The sequence below is a fragment of the Tachysurus vachellii genome, chromosome 11 (genome assembly GCF_030014155.1).
Source record: "Tachysurus vachellii isolate PV-2020 chromosome 11, HZAU_Pvac_v1, whole genome shotgun sequence".
Taxonomy (NCBI): Eukaryota; Metazoa; Chordata; class Actinopteri; order Siluriformes; family Bagridae; genus Tachysurus; species Tachysurus vachellii.
The window spans coordinates 471,259-490,000 of record NC_083470.1 but is presented as its reverse complement, the minus strand read 5'-3'; the positions used below and the strand labels follow the sequence as shown (position 1 = coordinate 490,000).

General features: G+C 40.7%; 1 protein-coding gene across 2 annotated transcripts in view; it reads left to right on the top strand.

Annotated features, from left to right (window-relative positions):
• Nucleotides 1–18,742, top strand: part of kcnn1b (potassium intermediate/small conductance calcium-activated channel, subfamily N, member 1b) — a 37,812-nt gene that overhangs the window by 1,674 nt on the left and 17,396 nt on the right. For both annotated transcript variants that reach the window (XM_060882061.1, XM_060882060.1), the window contains exon 2: nt 11,689–12,111. In XM_060882061.1, coding sequence (XP_060738044.1) covers nt 11,689–12,111 — 423 coding nt within the window. The remainder of the gene's footprint in view (nt 1–11,688; nt 12,112–18,742) is intronic.

Here is an 18,742-nt window from a genome sequence, read left to right as displayed (position 1 = left end):
TTTAACATTATTATTATATTATAACATGTTATATAACAGTATTTAATCCTGCTGATTTTTCACATTTCACATTTTTCACAACACTGTGTACAGTGTTGAGTTAAGTCTTAAATCAACACCCACAGAAGTACATTAACACCTGCAGTATAAAGGTTAGCAGGCATAAATAAACACCTGCAGATTTTACAGTGTTGATTTGACTCAGCAGATTTGAAACAGCAGATTTTTATTGAAACATACTGATATATTAACATCCACAGTGTTGAGTTTAGTCAGAGTTCTAACCTACAGTGTTGAGTTTAGTTTGCTCAGTTTGATGAAGAAAAAACCCTGTAGCACTTTAACACTGCTGCTTATCTCTGTTTTATAACCTATAATGCTAACACGGGTAATGCTAAGAGTTAATTCTGCACTGTGAGTGTTTATTCAGCGCCTGTAGGTGTTAATTCCACACTGGATATTTAGTCCTGCATGTTAAGTGTTTAGCTTTGTGTATTCAACTGGAGTGTTTGGCTTTGTGCATCTTTGTATTGAGAATTCGATGTTAATGATGAAAAACACTGTTATTGTTACTGTAGATTCAGTCGTTCGGTGTTGAGTTTGTGGTGGTGTTGTGTGTTGTGTGTGTGTGTGTGTGTGTGTACGTCTACACACAGCTCTGCGTTTACTGATCAATACTCGCTACGCTCGAGATAATCAGCGAGATGGAGCTGTAAGGACATCATGCCTAAAAACATAGTGTTAACTGTCACTTTGTACACTCCCAGTAGTGTGTGCGTGTGTGTGTGCGTGTGTGTGTGTGAATACGACAGCGATGCTGGTGTGTGTGATGCACTATAACCTGTACACACACACACCAGCATCGTTGTCGTATTTATGTAGGATTAGTGGTGGAGAAAGCGGCGGTGTTGATTTCTGTTGCCTGGGTGTTTATTCTGCGCTGTACGAGTTCATTCAGGAGAACGGAGGCAGTGTGACGCCGACTGCAACAGGCTGTCAGAGCTGCAGTGGCCATGATGCAGAACCACACTTAAAGGAACAGTTAGGACTAAAAATAATTAAAACAAACACACAGTTTCCCTCGTTACACAATATGGCTCAGCTCTCTCTATGTGTGTGTGTGTGTGTGTGTGTGTGTGCGTGTGTGTGTAAAGTCTGAGGCTACCATTTAGCACAAAAGCTACAGTAGCTAATATAAAGGATGTGTGTGTTACCTGAAATCTTCTACTCGCCCGTGGCTCAGTGATGTCACACGGACTCATGAACCGGTCTTCTCTGTGTAGCTGAACACTGCAGTGTTAATTATAAAGGATGCCATCTTGAATAACCAGATCTAAATTTTTTGTAGCGCAGGCTGATATAACCCCGGCCTCTCGGCTCTGCCTTCTGGAGTTTGAAGGTAGAATTCTGTAAGGAGAAAGCAGGCCACTTCTTTAAGCATTACTAATGGTGCATTGGACTTACCTTGGAAACAGGAAGTCTGATCAGAGACGCTTCCACGTTTATTATTAGCAGCGCGATAAGCAGCTAGTTGTGTTGAGTGCTGTATAATTCCTCAGCACAGTGTAGTGTAAAATCTAAAGCTAACGTGTGCGTATACATTACTGATGTGTGTGAACTCATTTAAAGGTAGAGGAGCTGCTGTGTTTACTGCTGATGCTGTGAGCCGCCATGTTGCTCTGTCGTCACACCCTGAGCTCAGGGTCGAGGGGACACCTTCCTTTAGGAGACGTCTCCTGTAGGTTCTGAGCGCTTGATGACTAATCGTGAAATATACTCATCTTGCTGCCATGTGGTGTCTCCTGTTTGTCTCCTGTGTCTCCACATGAGGCTTATGTTATGTAGAATTACCTGCTAGATGTTAGTATCACTGCAGGTAACTGAGCACTGTATCGGACCGGGATCACACACCAGGGTCAGTACTGATGCCTCAACACTAATTAGTGACCAATTCCTGCTGTTATTGTTTAAAACCTCTGGTCTGTAATGAGTGCAAACTCTTGGAGTCTCCTGCAGCTCTACGGATGTGTGTGTGGTGTGAAGCGGGCGTGTCGGTGTTAATGAGGAAGTGTGCAGTCTCCTCTAGAGGGAAAATCCATGTCAGTCCTTCCTTATGGGAAATTCAACCTCGTTTCTTCCTCTCTGTTCTATTTCCCATCATCCTGAGTAGAGATTTCAGCAATAACATATTATTACACCACACACACAACACTGCTGAGTTCTGGCCTCTGATTGGTGTTCAGGTGGTGATTAATTCTCTCTATCAGCAGCTCTGACTGTAGCTCAGGTTTATATTAATGACTCGCTCTGATACCTTATCGTTTCCATAGTAACAGCTCCTTCACACGGACATGTACAGAACACACTCCACATAAACACTGATTAATACGTGTGTGTAATGTGTGTGTGTGTAATGTGTGTGTGTGATGTGGTGAAGGAGTCTCCAGTGTCAGTGCTGTGGAACAGTCAGAGGTGAAGCTGGAAGTTCTCCACATCTTCAGGACAGAGGACTTTACACTTCTTTACAGTTTCTCACTAACACCACAAACTGAGATTTTTCTCTTATTAACTGTGAGAGAGAATAAAGAGAGACTGCAGAGGGACGAGTGTTTAGAACTGACAGAACAGAGACACAACAGGAAGTGACAGGTCTTGACGTCTTTAACATTAACACCATTACTGGCACTGATACATATTTGTGATTATGAGTGAAATAAAGCACTTGGGCTCACACAGTTCTAGGTAAATAATCCCTCAGTCACTCGTGTCTGTCTGTATGACATCATTCAGCCCTGATTACTTTCCTAGAACATGGTTTCCTACAGACTTGGGCTCATGTTCCATGAGCAGCAGAAGAACCACATTGTTACTGCAGATGTTTGCTGAGGTAAAGACTTCTAGTCTGTTCTAGTCTTAGATGTTTTCTCTATACAATATTAAATCATGGTGTTTTTTACCATCATTATTTATTCTGAGAAAACATTAATCATTTAATGTTGAGTGTTAACAGATCAGTTTAACACGATCAAAATGAGAAATGGCTTAGGAAGTTTAGAGAATATCCTGTGTGTGTGTTTGTGTGTGTGTGTTTGTGTGTGTATGTGTGTGTGTGTGTGTTTATGTGTGTGTTTGGGTGTGTGTTTGTGTGTGTGTGTGTTTGTGTGTGTGTCTGTGTGTGTGTGCGGGTGTGTGTGGGTGTGTGTGTGTATGTGTGTGTGTGTTTGTGTGTGTATGTGTGTGTGTGTGTGTTTGTGTGTGTATGTGTGTGTGGGTGTGTTTATGTGTGTGTTTGGGTGTGTGTTTGTGTGTATGTGTGTGTGTGTTTGTGTGTGTGTGTGTGTGTGTGGGTGTGGGTGTGTGTGTGTATGTGTGTGTGTGTGGGGTGTGTGTGTGTGTGTGGGTGTGTGTGTGTGTATGTTTGTGGGGTGTGTGTGGGAGTGTGTGTGTGTGTGTGGGGGAGGTGTATGTGTGTGTATGTGTGGGTGTGGGGGGGGTGTAAACTAGGAGCATCTTTATTAAAATCATTATTATCTTCATCATATTGTGCAAATGTGTGAAGGTGAGCAGAAAAGCTGTAAAGTAAATACGGTTTAAAAAATATAGATGTTATTTTTATAGATAAAATTTATTTATTCATTTATAAAATACAAAGTGAGCAAACAGAAGAAAAATCTAAATCAAATCAATATTTGGTGTGACGAAATATTATATAAACCAGTTAAACCAGCAGGTGTGTGATTAACCAGTTAAACCAGCAGGTGTGTGATTAACCAGTTAAACCAGCAGGTGTGTGATTAACCAGTTAAACCAGCAGGTGATCACCAGAGTCGTATGTAGGTTGAAACCCAGTTGTTAAGTGAAACAGAAACATCTGTGTAGGAGCTTCACACTGGGTGAGGAACCAAAACCTGTTACTGAGGTGAGGATGACAATTAATTTATAAAGTACATTTAATAACAACTCCGATGTGTTTTCTGTTCGGTCATTAAAAACAGAACACAACAAACAAACAGAAAAATTATAATATCATACAAACATCCCATCAGCCATACGCTATTGAAAATAAAAATGTCTTTAGCCTGGACTTAAAAACATTAAGAGAAGAGACTTGTCTAATGGGCAGGGGCAAGTCGTTCCTGAGCCTGGGGCAACAATACAGACAGGATGAAGCTGTGGGACCTACAGTGGTCCAGCCTGTGAAATAAAAACGTGAATTACTTTAAAAAATCTTTAAAAGAAAGAAAAGGCTTCGCTTTAGAAAGCAGACGCAGATGAAAAAAAACAAGCTTTGACGACTGAATTTATCTGTCGGTCAAACTTTAAACCATCATCATAAATGAAACCAAGATTACAGGATGTGGAGACATGTGTCTCATGTCAAAGACCACGACAAGACTGAGCACAGGAACGAGACACCAGGCAGATCTACTGCATCAGGACGGTCTCTCACAGGACAGAGCTCAGAGCTCTGAGGTTTCAGGATGTGATGGTCAAGATATGTTAAAGAACAATGTTAAACCTCAGCAGATGAAGGACACATCACACTTCCTTCACTTCATCATCAGAAGATGTCCAGCAGTGACATCAGCACAGAAAACCAGTAGGTCCTGAGTACAGCCATCTACTGTCTGGAGAAGTCTGGTCAGAAGTTATCTTCATAGAGGATCTGTGGCCAAAAAGCCAGAGCAGTAAAGTGGACACCAGGAGGTTTTTAGTTCAACCTGCTGAGTTGCGTCAAAACTGTGTGAAAGTGAAGCCAGAAGAACTGATGGTGTTTTACAGGCAAAGGGTCACAACACACACTGATTTCATTTGGATTTTTCTTCTGTTCAGTTCAAAATAAATTATTAACACTTTTATTTTTGAAACTATTTTTATTTTACAGCATTTTTTTGTACATGAATCTGTTAAAGTGTCAGATTTTTCAGTGACTGATGTGAAGCTGAGAGGTCACAGAGTGAGGAACACTGAAGTCCTGTTCGCAGTGCTATAAACTGTGTGTGTGTGTGTGTGTGTGTGTATAAAAGAGGTCTCATGCAGCTGCTGCTTCAGTGCCTAATCGAGGGTAATTTACACAGAGCGTAATTGTTGGAGAGAATCAGAGAGTGTTACGAACCCCAGACTCAGACCAGTTCAGCCCTTTAATCTCTTCTGGATAAAATCACCGCTTTTACATTTTTACTAAAAGTGGAATGACACTAAAAATAATTTTTGCAGCTTGAAGCTTCACATGTCAGGATCTGGGTTTTCCTTCAGTGTCTATGCTAAAGATCTCACACACTTTCAGGTGAAGCAGATCTGGAGCTTCAGACGTGACCTCTGGTGTTTATGTTGTAAAAGTCAGCCAGTGTTCGGTGTTTAGTTTTATATTCTACATTATTTTCAGGTGTCTTCGTTTGATTGAAATAAATGGTGTTTAAGCCTAAAATTCTCAGTTAAAAACAGAGTTCTCTAGTGTTAAGTGTTTATCCTCACAGTGTTGAACGTGCTCTGGTGTTTATCCTTTTTAACATCCTTTCACTCCGTTCAGTCAGAATTATTATTTTGATTTATTTAATTCATGTCTTTGGGATTCCTTCACGTTTGTGCTGCATGTCGTACCTCGTCACGTGACCTTATCACGTCGCCCTCGTGTCCTGCTCACGTCCTCTTCTGTGTTTCTTCCCTTATAAAAAAAAAAAAAAAGAACGATGGAGACCCTGAATGCCGTGGAAGGTTTAAAACATATCAGTGAGCATCACAGTCCAATCAGAAGTCCACCAGAAAAATGATGTTCAAACATATTACTGTTTCCCGGTTGATGGAGGCGCTGTGGGAATATTGGCAGCGTGAAAGCAGCAACACTCAGCTGTGTGTGTGTGTGTGTGTGTGTGTGTGTGTGGATTAGATTGTGATGGTGGGAATGGTTGAGAAAAGAGAATCTTGAGTAGCAGATCCTGTAATGAGCTTCTCCCCTGTAGACATTTTCATTAGGGAGTGGAGCAGCAAACACGCAGCCTGATGGCGCATCTGAATGAGTGCAAATTTAATGTCAAAATAGATTTACTAAATTAGATTTGTATGGAGTGAAGCTGGCAGTGGTGGGATGAAGGAGCAGGAAGGTACAAAGAGGCTTCACACCTCAGACACACACAGGAAAGACAAGGGGTAGCTTAACATGAAGAACTAGCGTAGTGTGCTGGAGAAGGGCCTGATGGTGTATCACGCAGCAGTCAGATAAAAACCTTATTGTTATTGGAGGTTAGAGGGTTTATCATGATCAGGGATCTTACAGAAGGCTGGATTTAAAGGACAAGTGGGACGTGCCTGAAAAGCCATCCAGGTTCCAGCATCTAGGCTGTTATCTGGCTTCCTCTTTAACACTCAGGGGTTTAAAAATATTTCCTCTGGAATTTATTTATCTGAACATATCTGAGTTTAATTCCGGTGTGTAACAGAAGCTCAGAAGATCTGAGAGAAGGTTGGATTTAGTGGAATGTTTTTGAAAAGCTGTGTAGATGTTGGTTAGAAGTTCTCACCCGGTCTGAGGATCTCAGGATGTTTGGGGATCTGGATGAGTTTGGATTGGAATTCTGGTTAAATGAGCATTGAGATGGTGGTTGGATTTGTGGTGAAGTTCAGGATCTGAGGGACTGGTTCACTGTGGAGATCAGAGAGATGGCTTGGATTTGGAATGTGTGTCATCTCAAATGTTCTGTGGTTGTTCTCTTATCTACTTTGGGGTTAAATGGTGTAATCCAAGTCTTCTTCTAGTGTTTAGGTTTAAGGTGTTGGTTACACGGGGTGTGTATGGAGTGGTGAGATCGAGGTTGGGTGTAGGAGGTGTGCTCGTGGTTGGTCATTAGATTATGTTTTTCTTTTTGATTTGGTGGTCTTCGTGTGCAGGTCTGGGTTCAGGTGAAGATTGGTTCTGATATTGTGTGCTGGGTTTCATGTGCTGGTTGAGTTCAGGACCAGGTGCTGATTAGGTTCGGGTTATAAATATGGTGTGTTTGGTTGTGTTTTGTATAAACATGCAGGTTAAATCTGAGAACATCAAGTTTTTTTATCTCCATTATCTCTTTAGGTGAGATATCTGGACTGGTTTGGGATTGGGTGCCTGATGAACATGTTATGGATGTGCTGATTGAAGACATTACTTCTCATTATGACTTTCTTCTACCTGACTCTAGATCAGGACGTTATAAAAGACAAGATTCCAACATCTCTAATACTGACTGAATGCTAGCAGGAACCATTAGCAAGCGTTAGCGTGTACTCTGGTTACCTGCCCTACATCCAGGGGTTAATTATCATCTCCTCTGTGGTGCAGTCTGGGATTGCTTTCCTCATCAGGGAATTTTTTTTATGACCTGAACATATTTGGGATCTTCTGATTAACTCCAGGACATTTCTCTAAAGTGTCATAACATAAAAATGATGAAACGACTGTGTATCGGTTTAAACACACTTTTTAATTTATAAAATCATCTCAACACTCAATACCTCTGGGAAACTCAGACCTAATTAGATTTTATTCTTTAACACACTTCATTTTGGATAGAAGTGTAAAGAGAGCAGGGTGAAGAGAACCGTCTCAGCCTGAACATCTGCAGGAGAAGCAGTGGTGAGAAGAAGCAGTGTACAGTCGTGTTTACTCAGATGTGATCAGATGTGATCGGTTCCTGCAGTTAGACTGATATTTCCTGGAGAAATGAGAGACAGATTTGGAGGAATGACGATGAGGAACAGACAGTGAGGATCTTCTGTTCTGCATGAAGGAGAAAAGAAATGCTGGTTTATATGTCGAATTCTGTCACGATTCATTTTCTTTTTGTTCTTATTGTGCTTGTGTTTGCTCCTTGTGCTGTCTCACAAAAACAGATCTGCTGTGCAGGAGCATGAGATGGGTTTGAGTCCCTCATGAGCTGTTCTTTAGCATGTCCTTGCTGCTCAATGTAGACGAGTTCTGCGATAAAGTGCATGAGAAAATGGCATCTTTGAGCTGGAGAAATAAACATGAACATTTCTATGTCCATCAGAATTAATGCACTTCCTCCTCTAACAGATACAATGAACACACACAGGTCTGGAGAACTTTAGTCCTCTATCTGTCTTCAGTAATAAAGTTTCTTGAGATTTTAGCTCAGACACTCAGTTCTACTCTCCATACAGTAGAACATTAGAGCTAAAGGTTCTCTGTAGAATCTGACAAAGTTTGTTCTGCTGATTAAACCTCAGAAGTGTTACGTAGCACCGTACAAATCAGACCATCAAAAAATGGACCATCAAACATCTCAAAGCACTTCTGAGTAACCTCTCAGGAACCCTTTATTATAAGAGTGTACAGTGTCGTGAGTTTTTGTGAATGCTAGAAGTTGGATGCATTCTCTTCTGTGTATCTTCTGAGGTTTGTCTTTTCTGTCTACTCTCTTTTCTTTATTCGGTTTTTTAAGGTAAGACTTATAGAGAGCCTTAAAAGTCTGCGAGAGTGCAGCAGGATACACGACCCAACCATCTACAACCCACAGTTACAGTACGTCCTCTCAGAGGTGTCGGGACACAAAGGACACTGGTACAACATCCACAAGCGGCTCTCGCGTTGCTGCTTTGTGAGACTGTTATGGCTCAGACTGTGCTCATGGTTTACTGACTGTATTAGCACCTGTGCTATGTGCTAACGTAGCCTACTGCAATTAGCGGGCGGAGGGAGGGAGGGAGGGATGGAGGGAGGAGAGACGGGCATGTGAGACTCGGTTGTCATGTGAGCAGGAAGCCATGTGGTAATGGACCTGCGTGCTTCAGATAGTTCCCTGAGATGCTTTCTGTGCTTCGATTTATTCTACACTCTTAGAAAAGAAGGGTTCCTCAAGGGTTCCTCAAGGGTTCTTCAGGTGGTTCAGGGTTTCAGAACGGGTTCTTCTGTTAGCTAGAAGCTTCTCTTGCAGGTTTAATATCACCTTTAAGAAGACCACAGACCGTCGGATGGTACTGAAGATTATATGTAAACGTTCATAACATGAAACTCTGGAGCTTTTTTCTCTCCCATCCTTCACCGTATATAAAGTTTCAGCAACATCACAGAAGGTCATCAGGTTTGTGGTGTGTAACAGCTCGTGAGATAAACACTACAGAAGAACAGCTTTATTTTTTAAACACTTAGCTGTATAAAGTTGATCACAAATCCAGCAATAATGTGTTCTGAGGAATCTGTCACACTGAGGTGTATTAGAGAGGAGGAAGAAGAAACTGTCATCTTCATCATAATGACAGAGCTGGAGATTTATGTCACAAACATGCTTTTCATTTATATTAAAGAGGTGACAGTGGGCGGAGCTTAAAGTCTGTTTCTAAAGTTACTTTTGTTTTTATTGTTTTTTAGCTAATACATTGTCTGAGATGGACAGAGAGAGAATGAGTGAAAAAATCTTAAAGCTGAAGCTGAACAAACCTGTGGAATCTCCTGTGTGGTGTGAACATGAGCTCAGGAGTCTGTGTGTTTCTGTGTGTTTGTGTGTGTGTGTTTTTGTGATTGTGTGTTTTGTGTGTGTGTTTGTGTGTGTGTGTTTTTGTGTGTGTGTGTGTTTGTGTGTGTGTGTTTGTGTGTGTGTGTTTTTGTGTGTGTGTGTGTTTGTGTGTGTTTGTGTGTGTGTGTGTGTGAGAGTGTGTGTTTGTGTTTGCTCAGGTCAGTTATTTGTGTGTGTGTGTGTGTGTGTTTGCTCAGGTCAGTTATGTGTGTGTGTGTGTGTGTGTGTGTTTGCTCAGGTCAGTTATTTGTGTGTGTGTGTTTGCTCAGGTCAGTTATTTGTGTGTGTGTGTGTGTTTGCTCAGGTCAGTTATTTGTGTGTGTGTGTGTGTGTGTGTGTGTGTGTGTGTTTTTGTGTGTGTGTGTTTGTGTGTGTTTGTGTGTGTGTGTGTGTGTTTGCTCAGGTCAGTTATTTGTGTGTGTGTGTGTGTGTGTTTGCTCAGGTCAGTTATTTGTGTGTGTGTGTGTGTGTGTGTGTGTTTGCTCAGGTCAGTTATTTGTGTGTGTGTGTGTGTGTGTGTGTGTGTGTGTGTGTGTGTTTGCTCAGGTCAGTTATCTCCAGCGTGTTGTTTGTAGTTTTGATTCATTAAGAAATGACATTAAACCCTTTGCTCTTCACATCAGTGGATTAAATCGATGTCTCTTTCGTTATTTTTCCTGAAACATTCGTCTGCTTTGAGGACATCGTTCTGTCTTTGTTTGCTCTCTGTTTCTCGGCCAAACGTCTTTCTGCATGCATTAAAAAAAAAACAGAGCAATTTTCTAAAGATTTTGCTCTTAATCAATATCTGGCTCGCTCTCGCTGCCGCAGGAGACTCCAGTGGCCAAAAAAGTCCAGAAACGAAAGCTCAGGAGCCGCGAGTGTATCGGCTGGGCTTCAGTTAGCATCGTATCATCTCCAAGGTTCTTACTCTGCTCTGCTGCATGCTGGGAGCTTCAGAGTCTGTGTGATTCACAGCTACAATGAGACGAAGCTCCTTAAAGTCACATGACACTTGCTGGAGTCTGGAGGTGTGGATGAAGTGATGCTGTGGGTTGTTCTTCCAGATCTTCTGACTATGGACATAATGACCTCTAGATGACCTCTAGCTTGCTGATGTTGATGCAGTTTATGCTTCTGTAACCGTTCATGTTCCTCATTCAGTAATTTTGTGTGAATATTAAACGATTAAACTTTTACGTCACTGATGAGTGTTAATTACGTCATGTGCTCTAAAGTATTAAGTAATATTTCTGTCATTTCTCCTCCAGCTGGGTTTAAAGTTAGTATTATTTATTATTAATAATTTTCCACATGTTTACATTTAACTCGAAATTAAACACAGATTAAGATTCTGATAGTTCTCATGATAGCTGTCATGAGTTTTGTTTGGTTTTTTGGTTAATGAACATTTAGTTGACTGGTGACAGTTTACTGGCTAGTCTCCATTCTGCGCTAGCTAATTAGCCTGAGTGTCTGTTTGTTTGCCAGATACTGATAACAGAGTATCAGAAGAAACCTACAGAAGACACAATAAATAATAAAATCAATAATTTAAAGCCCGCTGGAGCAAGTCGTCGTCTCGCACTAGAAAACCCATCCTGCTTACGCTAATCATTGGCCTGCTTCTGTTAGTGAGACGAGGAACTCAGAGGAACCACGGTCTCAAACACAGTATAAACGTCACGTCAGCATCAAATGTTCGTTTGCTAAATTACATTTACAGACACAGGCTTGTAAGACGTTTTGTAAAATATTTGTTGGCTTCGGTGTGTTTTAAACACTGCAGACTCACACAATCAGGAGCACTTTATTACTGGAAGGTGTTATGACTCTTTGAAGGTGTTTATGTGCAGTTTCATCTGCTGCTTTGTTTTTTACCTTCATTACATTCCACTGTTTATTAACTGAAACTTAACTCGATCCAGAATCGTCCAGGTCTGTAAACTGTGAGAAGCTTTATTTGTGCTGAGGCTAATCCACAATCTGTGTGTGGAGTCTTTCACAAGAACCTTGTTTAGATGTGTCTACTGACTCAGAACCTTCACCAAGTACCTTCAGAATATCAAAGTGTTGTGAAAAGTCACATTTCTTTAATTCTGTTTTCTTCTGATTGTCCGAGCCTGATCTCTCTCTCTCTCTCTCTCTCTCTCTCTCTCTCTCTCTCTCTCTCTGTCTGTCTGTCTGTCTGTCTGTCTGTTAGGTGAGTGCGGATGGCAGCAGGCTGAGCCATGCTTGGTCGTGCTCTTCGCTGTCGCCCAGCGGCCCCGCGCTCCCTCAGATAGCCATGAACAGCTGTAAGTACAATGGCGGCGTGGTGAGACCGTTGGGCAGCAGGAACCTGGCCGATCTGGACTCTGAGACGCAGCCGCTGCAGACACTCCATACTTCCGGCCTCGAGGTCGTGGTGTCAAAGGGCAACGGCGACGAGACGGGCAAGCCGCTGCACGAGGATGCCAGCAACGCCCCGCACAAAAGGAACAAGGACATCGGCTACAAGCTCGGCCACCGGAGGGCGCTGTTTGAAAAGCGGAAGCGCCTTAGCGACTACGCCCTCATCTTTGGCATGTTTGGCATTGTAGTCATGGTGACAGAGACGGAGCTCTCGTGGGGGGTTTACACAAAGGTAAGCAGCAGTGTACAAAACACACACCCGTTGTCAAGGTTCATATAAAAGTGTAATGTGGAGAAAGAGAAGCTGAACAGCGGGCTAGTGGGTGTGGTAAAGTGGCATGGTAAAGTGGGTGTGGCCTGCACCTGCTGATGATGTCATCTCAATTAACAATGAATCATATAATCGTCCAGAACTGTTGGGTGTCATCGGGTTTAAAAGACTGTAGAACATCTCACCTTCTCACTAACAGTAGCCAGGAACCGCAAAAGAACCTTTAGAGCTAAGTGCAGAGATCCACAGTGTCTCCAAACATATCATGTGAAGGTTGTGTGTCTGGAACAGATTCTGTGTGTCACTTTATACGTTCTGAGCGTTGACACTTTGTCGAGCGTCAACGAAGCTCGAGTGTGACAGACAGCCAGCATCACGATACTGCGACTCTGACACAATCGTTGGTCCTCACAAAGCCTAGACTGAATCCAGGAAATTACACACCAGCAAGCTGATTAACTGTAAATACAAAACTAAAAAGAGAGTTAATTGTTATATTAAACTTTAATCAGAAATCAGAGTACTTTTTGCTTGCAGAACCTTAGTGTGTAAAGCTCAGCCTTAGCTAGAGCGAGATGCTGACAGTCTTCAGATAAACATCGTCATGGGACTCCTTTAAACCTCAGAGTAATGCAGTAAATATAGATTACTGTAATCCAATTAATCCACATGGCTAATATGGGACATGTTAAATGGAAAAAAAAATCAATAAGGCCAGTAAAAGCATTTGGATTGTCTTAGATGGACAGAATGCAGGAGGATGGAGAGAAGGCAGGAGGACACCAGCACTCGGTTTAAACTGATGACCAAAATCTGGCCTTGCTTCTTGGATTAAAGCCACCGTGTCATTTGAGAGGTCACATCATTAAATCTGAGGAATATTCTTTAAAAAGGGAAACATAGCAGTGGTTATCATGAAGTTTGTTTGGAGTCTTAAATAAATGCTTTTAAAGACTCGCTCTTTAGACTCTGCTCTCTGTCAGGAACGTATTTCAGCTTGATAGCTCGTACACCTTCATCTTTCCTTTAAGCCTCTGCATTTTTCTTTCTTTAATTCCTTCGCATGCCACAATGTCGAATTTATCTTTGTTTTTTATCTTTTCCTTTTTTCCTCTTTTTCTTCCCTATAGTTTGTCCCTCACTTTACATTTTCTTATCTATCTTTTAGACCTTTTTTCCCCTCCAGTATTTCTTCTTTCATTCTTCAGTTCATTTTTCTTCCACGATCAGGTTTCCCTTCATTCCCTCATATCCCTCTCAGAATTTTCCTTTTATTCCTTTACCCTCTATCATGTCATGTCTTTCCTTTTCTCTTTACCATCTTTGTCCTTTTTTGTTTATTTCATCTTGAATCTTCTCTTCTTCATCTCTAAGTGCTCCACAATTGAGTTCCAGTATAGGTATTTTTAAAAAAGACTTAACAAATGGCAATAAAGTACTTTAAGTTAAACAATGTTTGTAGGACACAAAGTACAGCATCGTTTAAAATCCAATTACATAATGGCTGCACCGAGAGTCTTACTCACTGAAGATATATGTCTCAGTGTTGAGCGCAGGATCCTTTTAAAGAACTCTTCCTAATTTTAGCCCCATGGCAGACCCACTGAATTTCAGCAGCCACGCGGGATGATGACACTTCGCCTGTTTGGCTTCTAACACAGATGAGCTTGTTAACATCGCTTAAATAATTGAGCGAGACTATAATTAAGAGCGAGTTCTCTCAGCCTGCTCTCGTCCGGTGCGATAAAGGAGTGAGAGTAGAACAGAGCTTCAGGAGATCCTGAGCATCCAGCTCTGATATAATCATTCACTCACACTGAGCTCTGAAGTCTCCAATGAAGGATGTGAGTCTGAGTGCACTTCCAAAAACTGCTTTAATTTGATCAGCTATTAAAAAGTAATATGAGATTTTACTCAGCTAAAAAAAATTCTACATTATTGAAAACTGAGACTAAAATCCTTTCAGAAAGCACAAACCTTTCTGTAATATTCAGACAGATTTCAGAAAGAAAGAAATTTAGTGAGGCAATTAGGGAAAGAAACAAACGTCTAGATAAACGATGATGAGATCAAAGAAAGAAAGGAATAAGGAAAGGAAGGAAGCGTAAATGGATCTTTCGCAAATCCTGATCAACAATCACTGTTCTAGTCACATGCTCCAGCACATGTTTTTTCCTCTGTTGTGTTTTGTTTCTGGAAACTGACTGCAGACATTTTGTGAAGAGAGAGAGAGAGAGAGAGAGAGAGAGAGAGAGAGAGAGAGTGTTGTTAAGCTGACATGGTCAGATAGTTTCAATGACATTCACTTCCACTGATGTTATTAAAGAGAAAAGTCATGTGAGAGCAGGTCACCTCCAGAGAAGACTCTGCTCATGCATTATATCTGCTGCACACTGACACTGCACACATGTAGTGTAGGAGCTCATCAGTCGTCTTTAACTGATTTTATGATATTTAACTAGTTATGATTTAACTGAATCTTATGATAAATATTTAGCTTTTTATGCTTATCACTGTAATAAATAATTACACTATGCAGTTCAGTGTGTAACAGTTCAGTGTGTAACAGTTCAGTGTGTAACAGTTCAGTGTGTAACAGTAACAGCTCAGTGTGTAACAGTTCAGTGTGTAACAGTAACAGCTCAGTGTGTAACAGTAACAGTTCAGTGTGTAACAGTTCAGTGTGTAACAGTAACAGTTCAGTGTGTAACAGTTCAGTGTGTAACAGTAACAACTCAGTGTGTAACAGTTCAGTGTGTAACAGTAACAGCTCAGTGTGTAACAGTAACAGTTCAGTGTGTAACAGTTCAGTGTGTAACAGTAACAGTTCAGTGTGTAACAGTAACAGTTCAGTGTGTAACAGTTCAGTGTGTAACAGTAACAGCTCAGTGTGTAACAGTTCAGTGTGTAACAGTAACAGTTCAGTGTGTAACAGTTCAGTGTGTAACAGTTCAGTGTGTAACAGTAACAGCTCAGTGTGTAACAGTTCAGTGTGTAACAGTAACAGTTCAGTGTGTAACAGCTCAGTGTGTAACAGTTCAGTGTGTAACAGTTCAGTGTGTAACAGTAACAGTTCAGTGTGTAACAGTTCAGTGTGTAACAGTAACATTTCAGTGTGTAACAGTAACATTTCAGTGTAACAGTTCAGTGTGTAACAGTTCAGTGTGTAACAGTAACAGTTCAGTGTGTAACAGTTCAGTGTGTAACAGTTCAGTGTGTAACAGTTCAGTGTGTAACAGTAACAGCTCAGTGTGTAACATTTCAGTGTGTAACAGTAACATTTCAGTGTAACAGTTCAGTGTGTAACAGTTCAGTGTGTAACAGTTCAGTGTGTAACAGTTCAGTGTGTAACAGTAACATTTCAGTGTAACAGTTCAGTGTGTAACAGTTCAGTGTGTAACAGTTCAGTGTGTAACAGTAACAGCTCAGTGTGTAACAGTAACATTTCAGTGTAACATTTCAGTGTGTAACAGTAACATTTCAGTGTAACAGTTCAGTGTGTAACAGTTCAGTGTGTAACAGTAACAGTTCAGTGTGTAACAGTTCAGTGTGTAACAGTTCAGTGTGTAACAGTTCAGTGTGTAACAGTAACAACTCAGTGTGTAACAGTTCAGTGTGTAACAGTAACAGCTCAGTGTGTAACAGTAACAGTTCAGTGTGTAACAGTTCAGTGTGTAACAGTTCAGTGTGTAACAGTTCAGTGTGTAACAGTAACAACTCAGTGTGTAACAGTTCAGTGTGTAACAGTAACAGCTCAGTGTGTAACAGTAACAGTTCAGTGTGTAACAGTTCAGTGTGTAACAGTAACAGTTCAGTGTGTAACAGTAACAGTTCAGTGTGTAACAGTTCAGTGTGTAACAGTAACAGCTCAGTGTGTAACAGTTCAGTGTGTAACAGTAACAGTTCAGTGTGTAACAGTTCAGTGTGTAACAGTTCAGTGTGTAACAGTAACAGTTCAGTGTGTAACAGCTCAGTGTGTAACAGTTCAGTGTGTAACAGTTCAGTGTGTAACAGTAACAGTTCAGTGTGTAACAGTTCAGTGTGTAACAGTAACATTTCAGTGTGTAACAGTAACATTTCAGTGTAACAGTTCAGTGTGTAACAGTTCAGTGTGTAACAGTAACAGTTCAGTGTGTAACAGTTCAGTGTGTAACAGTTCAGTGTGTAACAGTTCAGTGTGTAACAGTAACAGCTCAGTGTGTAACATTTCAGTGTGTAACAGTAACATTTCAGTGTAACAGTTCAGTGTGTAACAGTTCAGTGTGTAACAGTTCAGTGTGTAACAGTTCAGTGTGTAACAGTAACATTTCAGTGTAACAGTTCAGTGTGTAACAGTTCAGTGTGTAACAGTTCAGTGTGTAACAGTAACATTTCAGTGTGTAACAGTAACATTTCAGTGTAACAGTTCAGTGTGTAACAGTTCAGTGTGTAACAGTAACAGTTCAGTGTGTAACAGTTCAGTGTGTAACAGTTCAGTGTGTAACAGTAACATTTCAGTGTGTAACAGTAACAGTTCAGTGTGTAACAGTTCAGTGTGTAACAGTAACATTTCAGTGTAACAGTTCAGTGTGTAACAGTAACATTTCAGTGTAACAGTTCAGTGTGTAACAGTAACAGTTCAGTGTGTAACAGTTCAGTGTGTAACAGTAACAGTTCAGTGTGTAACAGTTCAGTGTCATGGTAACGTTCAGGTACAGTAATTCATTACAGTTCATGTAACTACGTCAGTGAACATTCATTTTAACAGTAACAGTTCAGTGTGTAACAGTAACAGTTCAGTGTGTAACAGTTCAGTGTGTAACAGTTCAGTGTGTAACAGTAACAGTTCAGTGTGTAACAGTAACATTTCAGTGTAACAGTTCAGTGTGTAACAGTTCAGTGTGTAACAGTTCAGTGTGTAACAGTAACAGCTCAGTGTAACAGTTCAGTGTGTAACAGTTCAGTGTGTAACAGTAACATTTCAGTGTAACAGTTCAGTGTGTAACAGTAACAGTTCAGTGTAACAGTTCAGTGTGTAACAGTTCAGTGTGTAACAGTAACAGCTCAGTGTGTAACAGTAACAGTTCAGTGTGTAACAGTTCAGTGTGTAACAGTTCAGTGTGTAACAGTTCAGTGTGTAACAGTAACAACTCAGTGTGTAACAGTTCAGTGTGTAACAGTAACAGCTCAGTGTGTAACAGTAACAGTTCAGTGTGTAACAGTTCAGTGTGTAACAGTAACAGTTCAGTGTGTAACAGTAACAGTTCAGTGTGTAACAGTTCAGTGTGTAACAGTAACAGTTCAGTGTGTAACAGTTCAGTGTGTAACAGTAACAGTTCAGTGTGTAACAGTTCAGTGTGTAACAGTTCAGTGTGTAACAGTAACAGTTCAGTGTGTAACAGTTCAGTGTGTAACAGTTCAGTGTGTAACAGTAACATTTCAGTGTGTAACAGTAACATTTCAGTGTAACAGTTCAGTGTGTAACAGTAACATTTCAGTGTGTAACAGTAACATTTCAGTGTAACAGTTCAGTGTGTAACAGTTCAGTGTGTAACAGTAACAGTTCAGTGTGTAACAGTTCAGTGTGTAACAGTTCAGTGTGTAACAGTAACATTTCAGTGTGTAACAGTAACATTTCAGTGTGTAACAGTTCAGTGTGTAACAGTAACATTTCAGTGTAACAGTTCAGTGTGTAACAGTAACAGTTCAGTGTGTAACAGTTCAGTGTGTAACAGTAACATTTCAGTGTAACAGTTCAGTGTGTAACAGTTCAGTGTGTAACAGTTCAGTGTGTAACAGTTCAGTGTGTAACAGTAACAGTTCAGTGTGTAACAGTTCAGTGTGTAACAGTAACAGTTCAGTGTGTAACAGTTCAGTGTGTAACAGTTCAGTGTGTAACAGTTCAGTGTGTAACAGTTCAGTGTGTAACAGTAACAGTTCAGTGTGTAACAGTTCAGTGTGTAACAGTAACAGTTCAGTGTGTAACAGTAACATTTCAGTGTAACAGTTCAGTGTGTAACAGTTCAGTGTGTAACAGTAACAGTTCAGTGTGTAACAGTTCAGTGTGTAACAGTAAAAGTTCAGTGTGTAACAGTTCAGTGTGTAACAGTTCAGTGTGTAACAGTAACATTTCAGTGTGTAACAGTAACAGCTCAGTGTAACAGTTCAGTGTGTAACAGTTCAGTGTGTAACAGTAACATTTCAGTGTAACAGTTCAGTGTGTAACAGTAACAGTTCAGTGTAACAGTTCAGTGTGTAACAGTTCAGTGTGTAACAGTAACATTTCAGTGTAACAGTTCAGTGTGTAACAGTAACATTTCAGTGTAACAGTTCAGTGTGTAACAGTTCAGTGTGTAACAGTAACATTTCAGTGTAACAGTTCAGTGTGTAACAGTTCAGTGTGTAACAGTAACATTTCAGTGTAACAGTTCAGTGTGTAACAGTAACAGTTCAGTGTGTAACAGTTCAGTGTGTAACAGTTCAGTGTGTAACAGTAACAGTTCAGTGTGTAACAGTAACATTTCAGTGTAACAGTTCAGTGTGTAACAGTAACAGTTCAGTGTGTAACAGTTCAGTGTGTAACAGTTCAGTGTGTAACAGTAACATTTCAGTG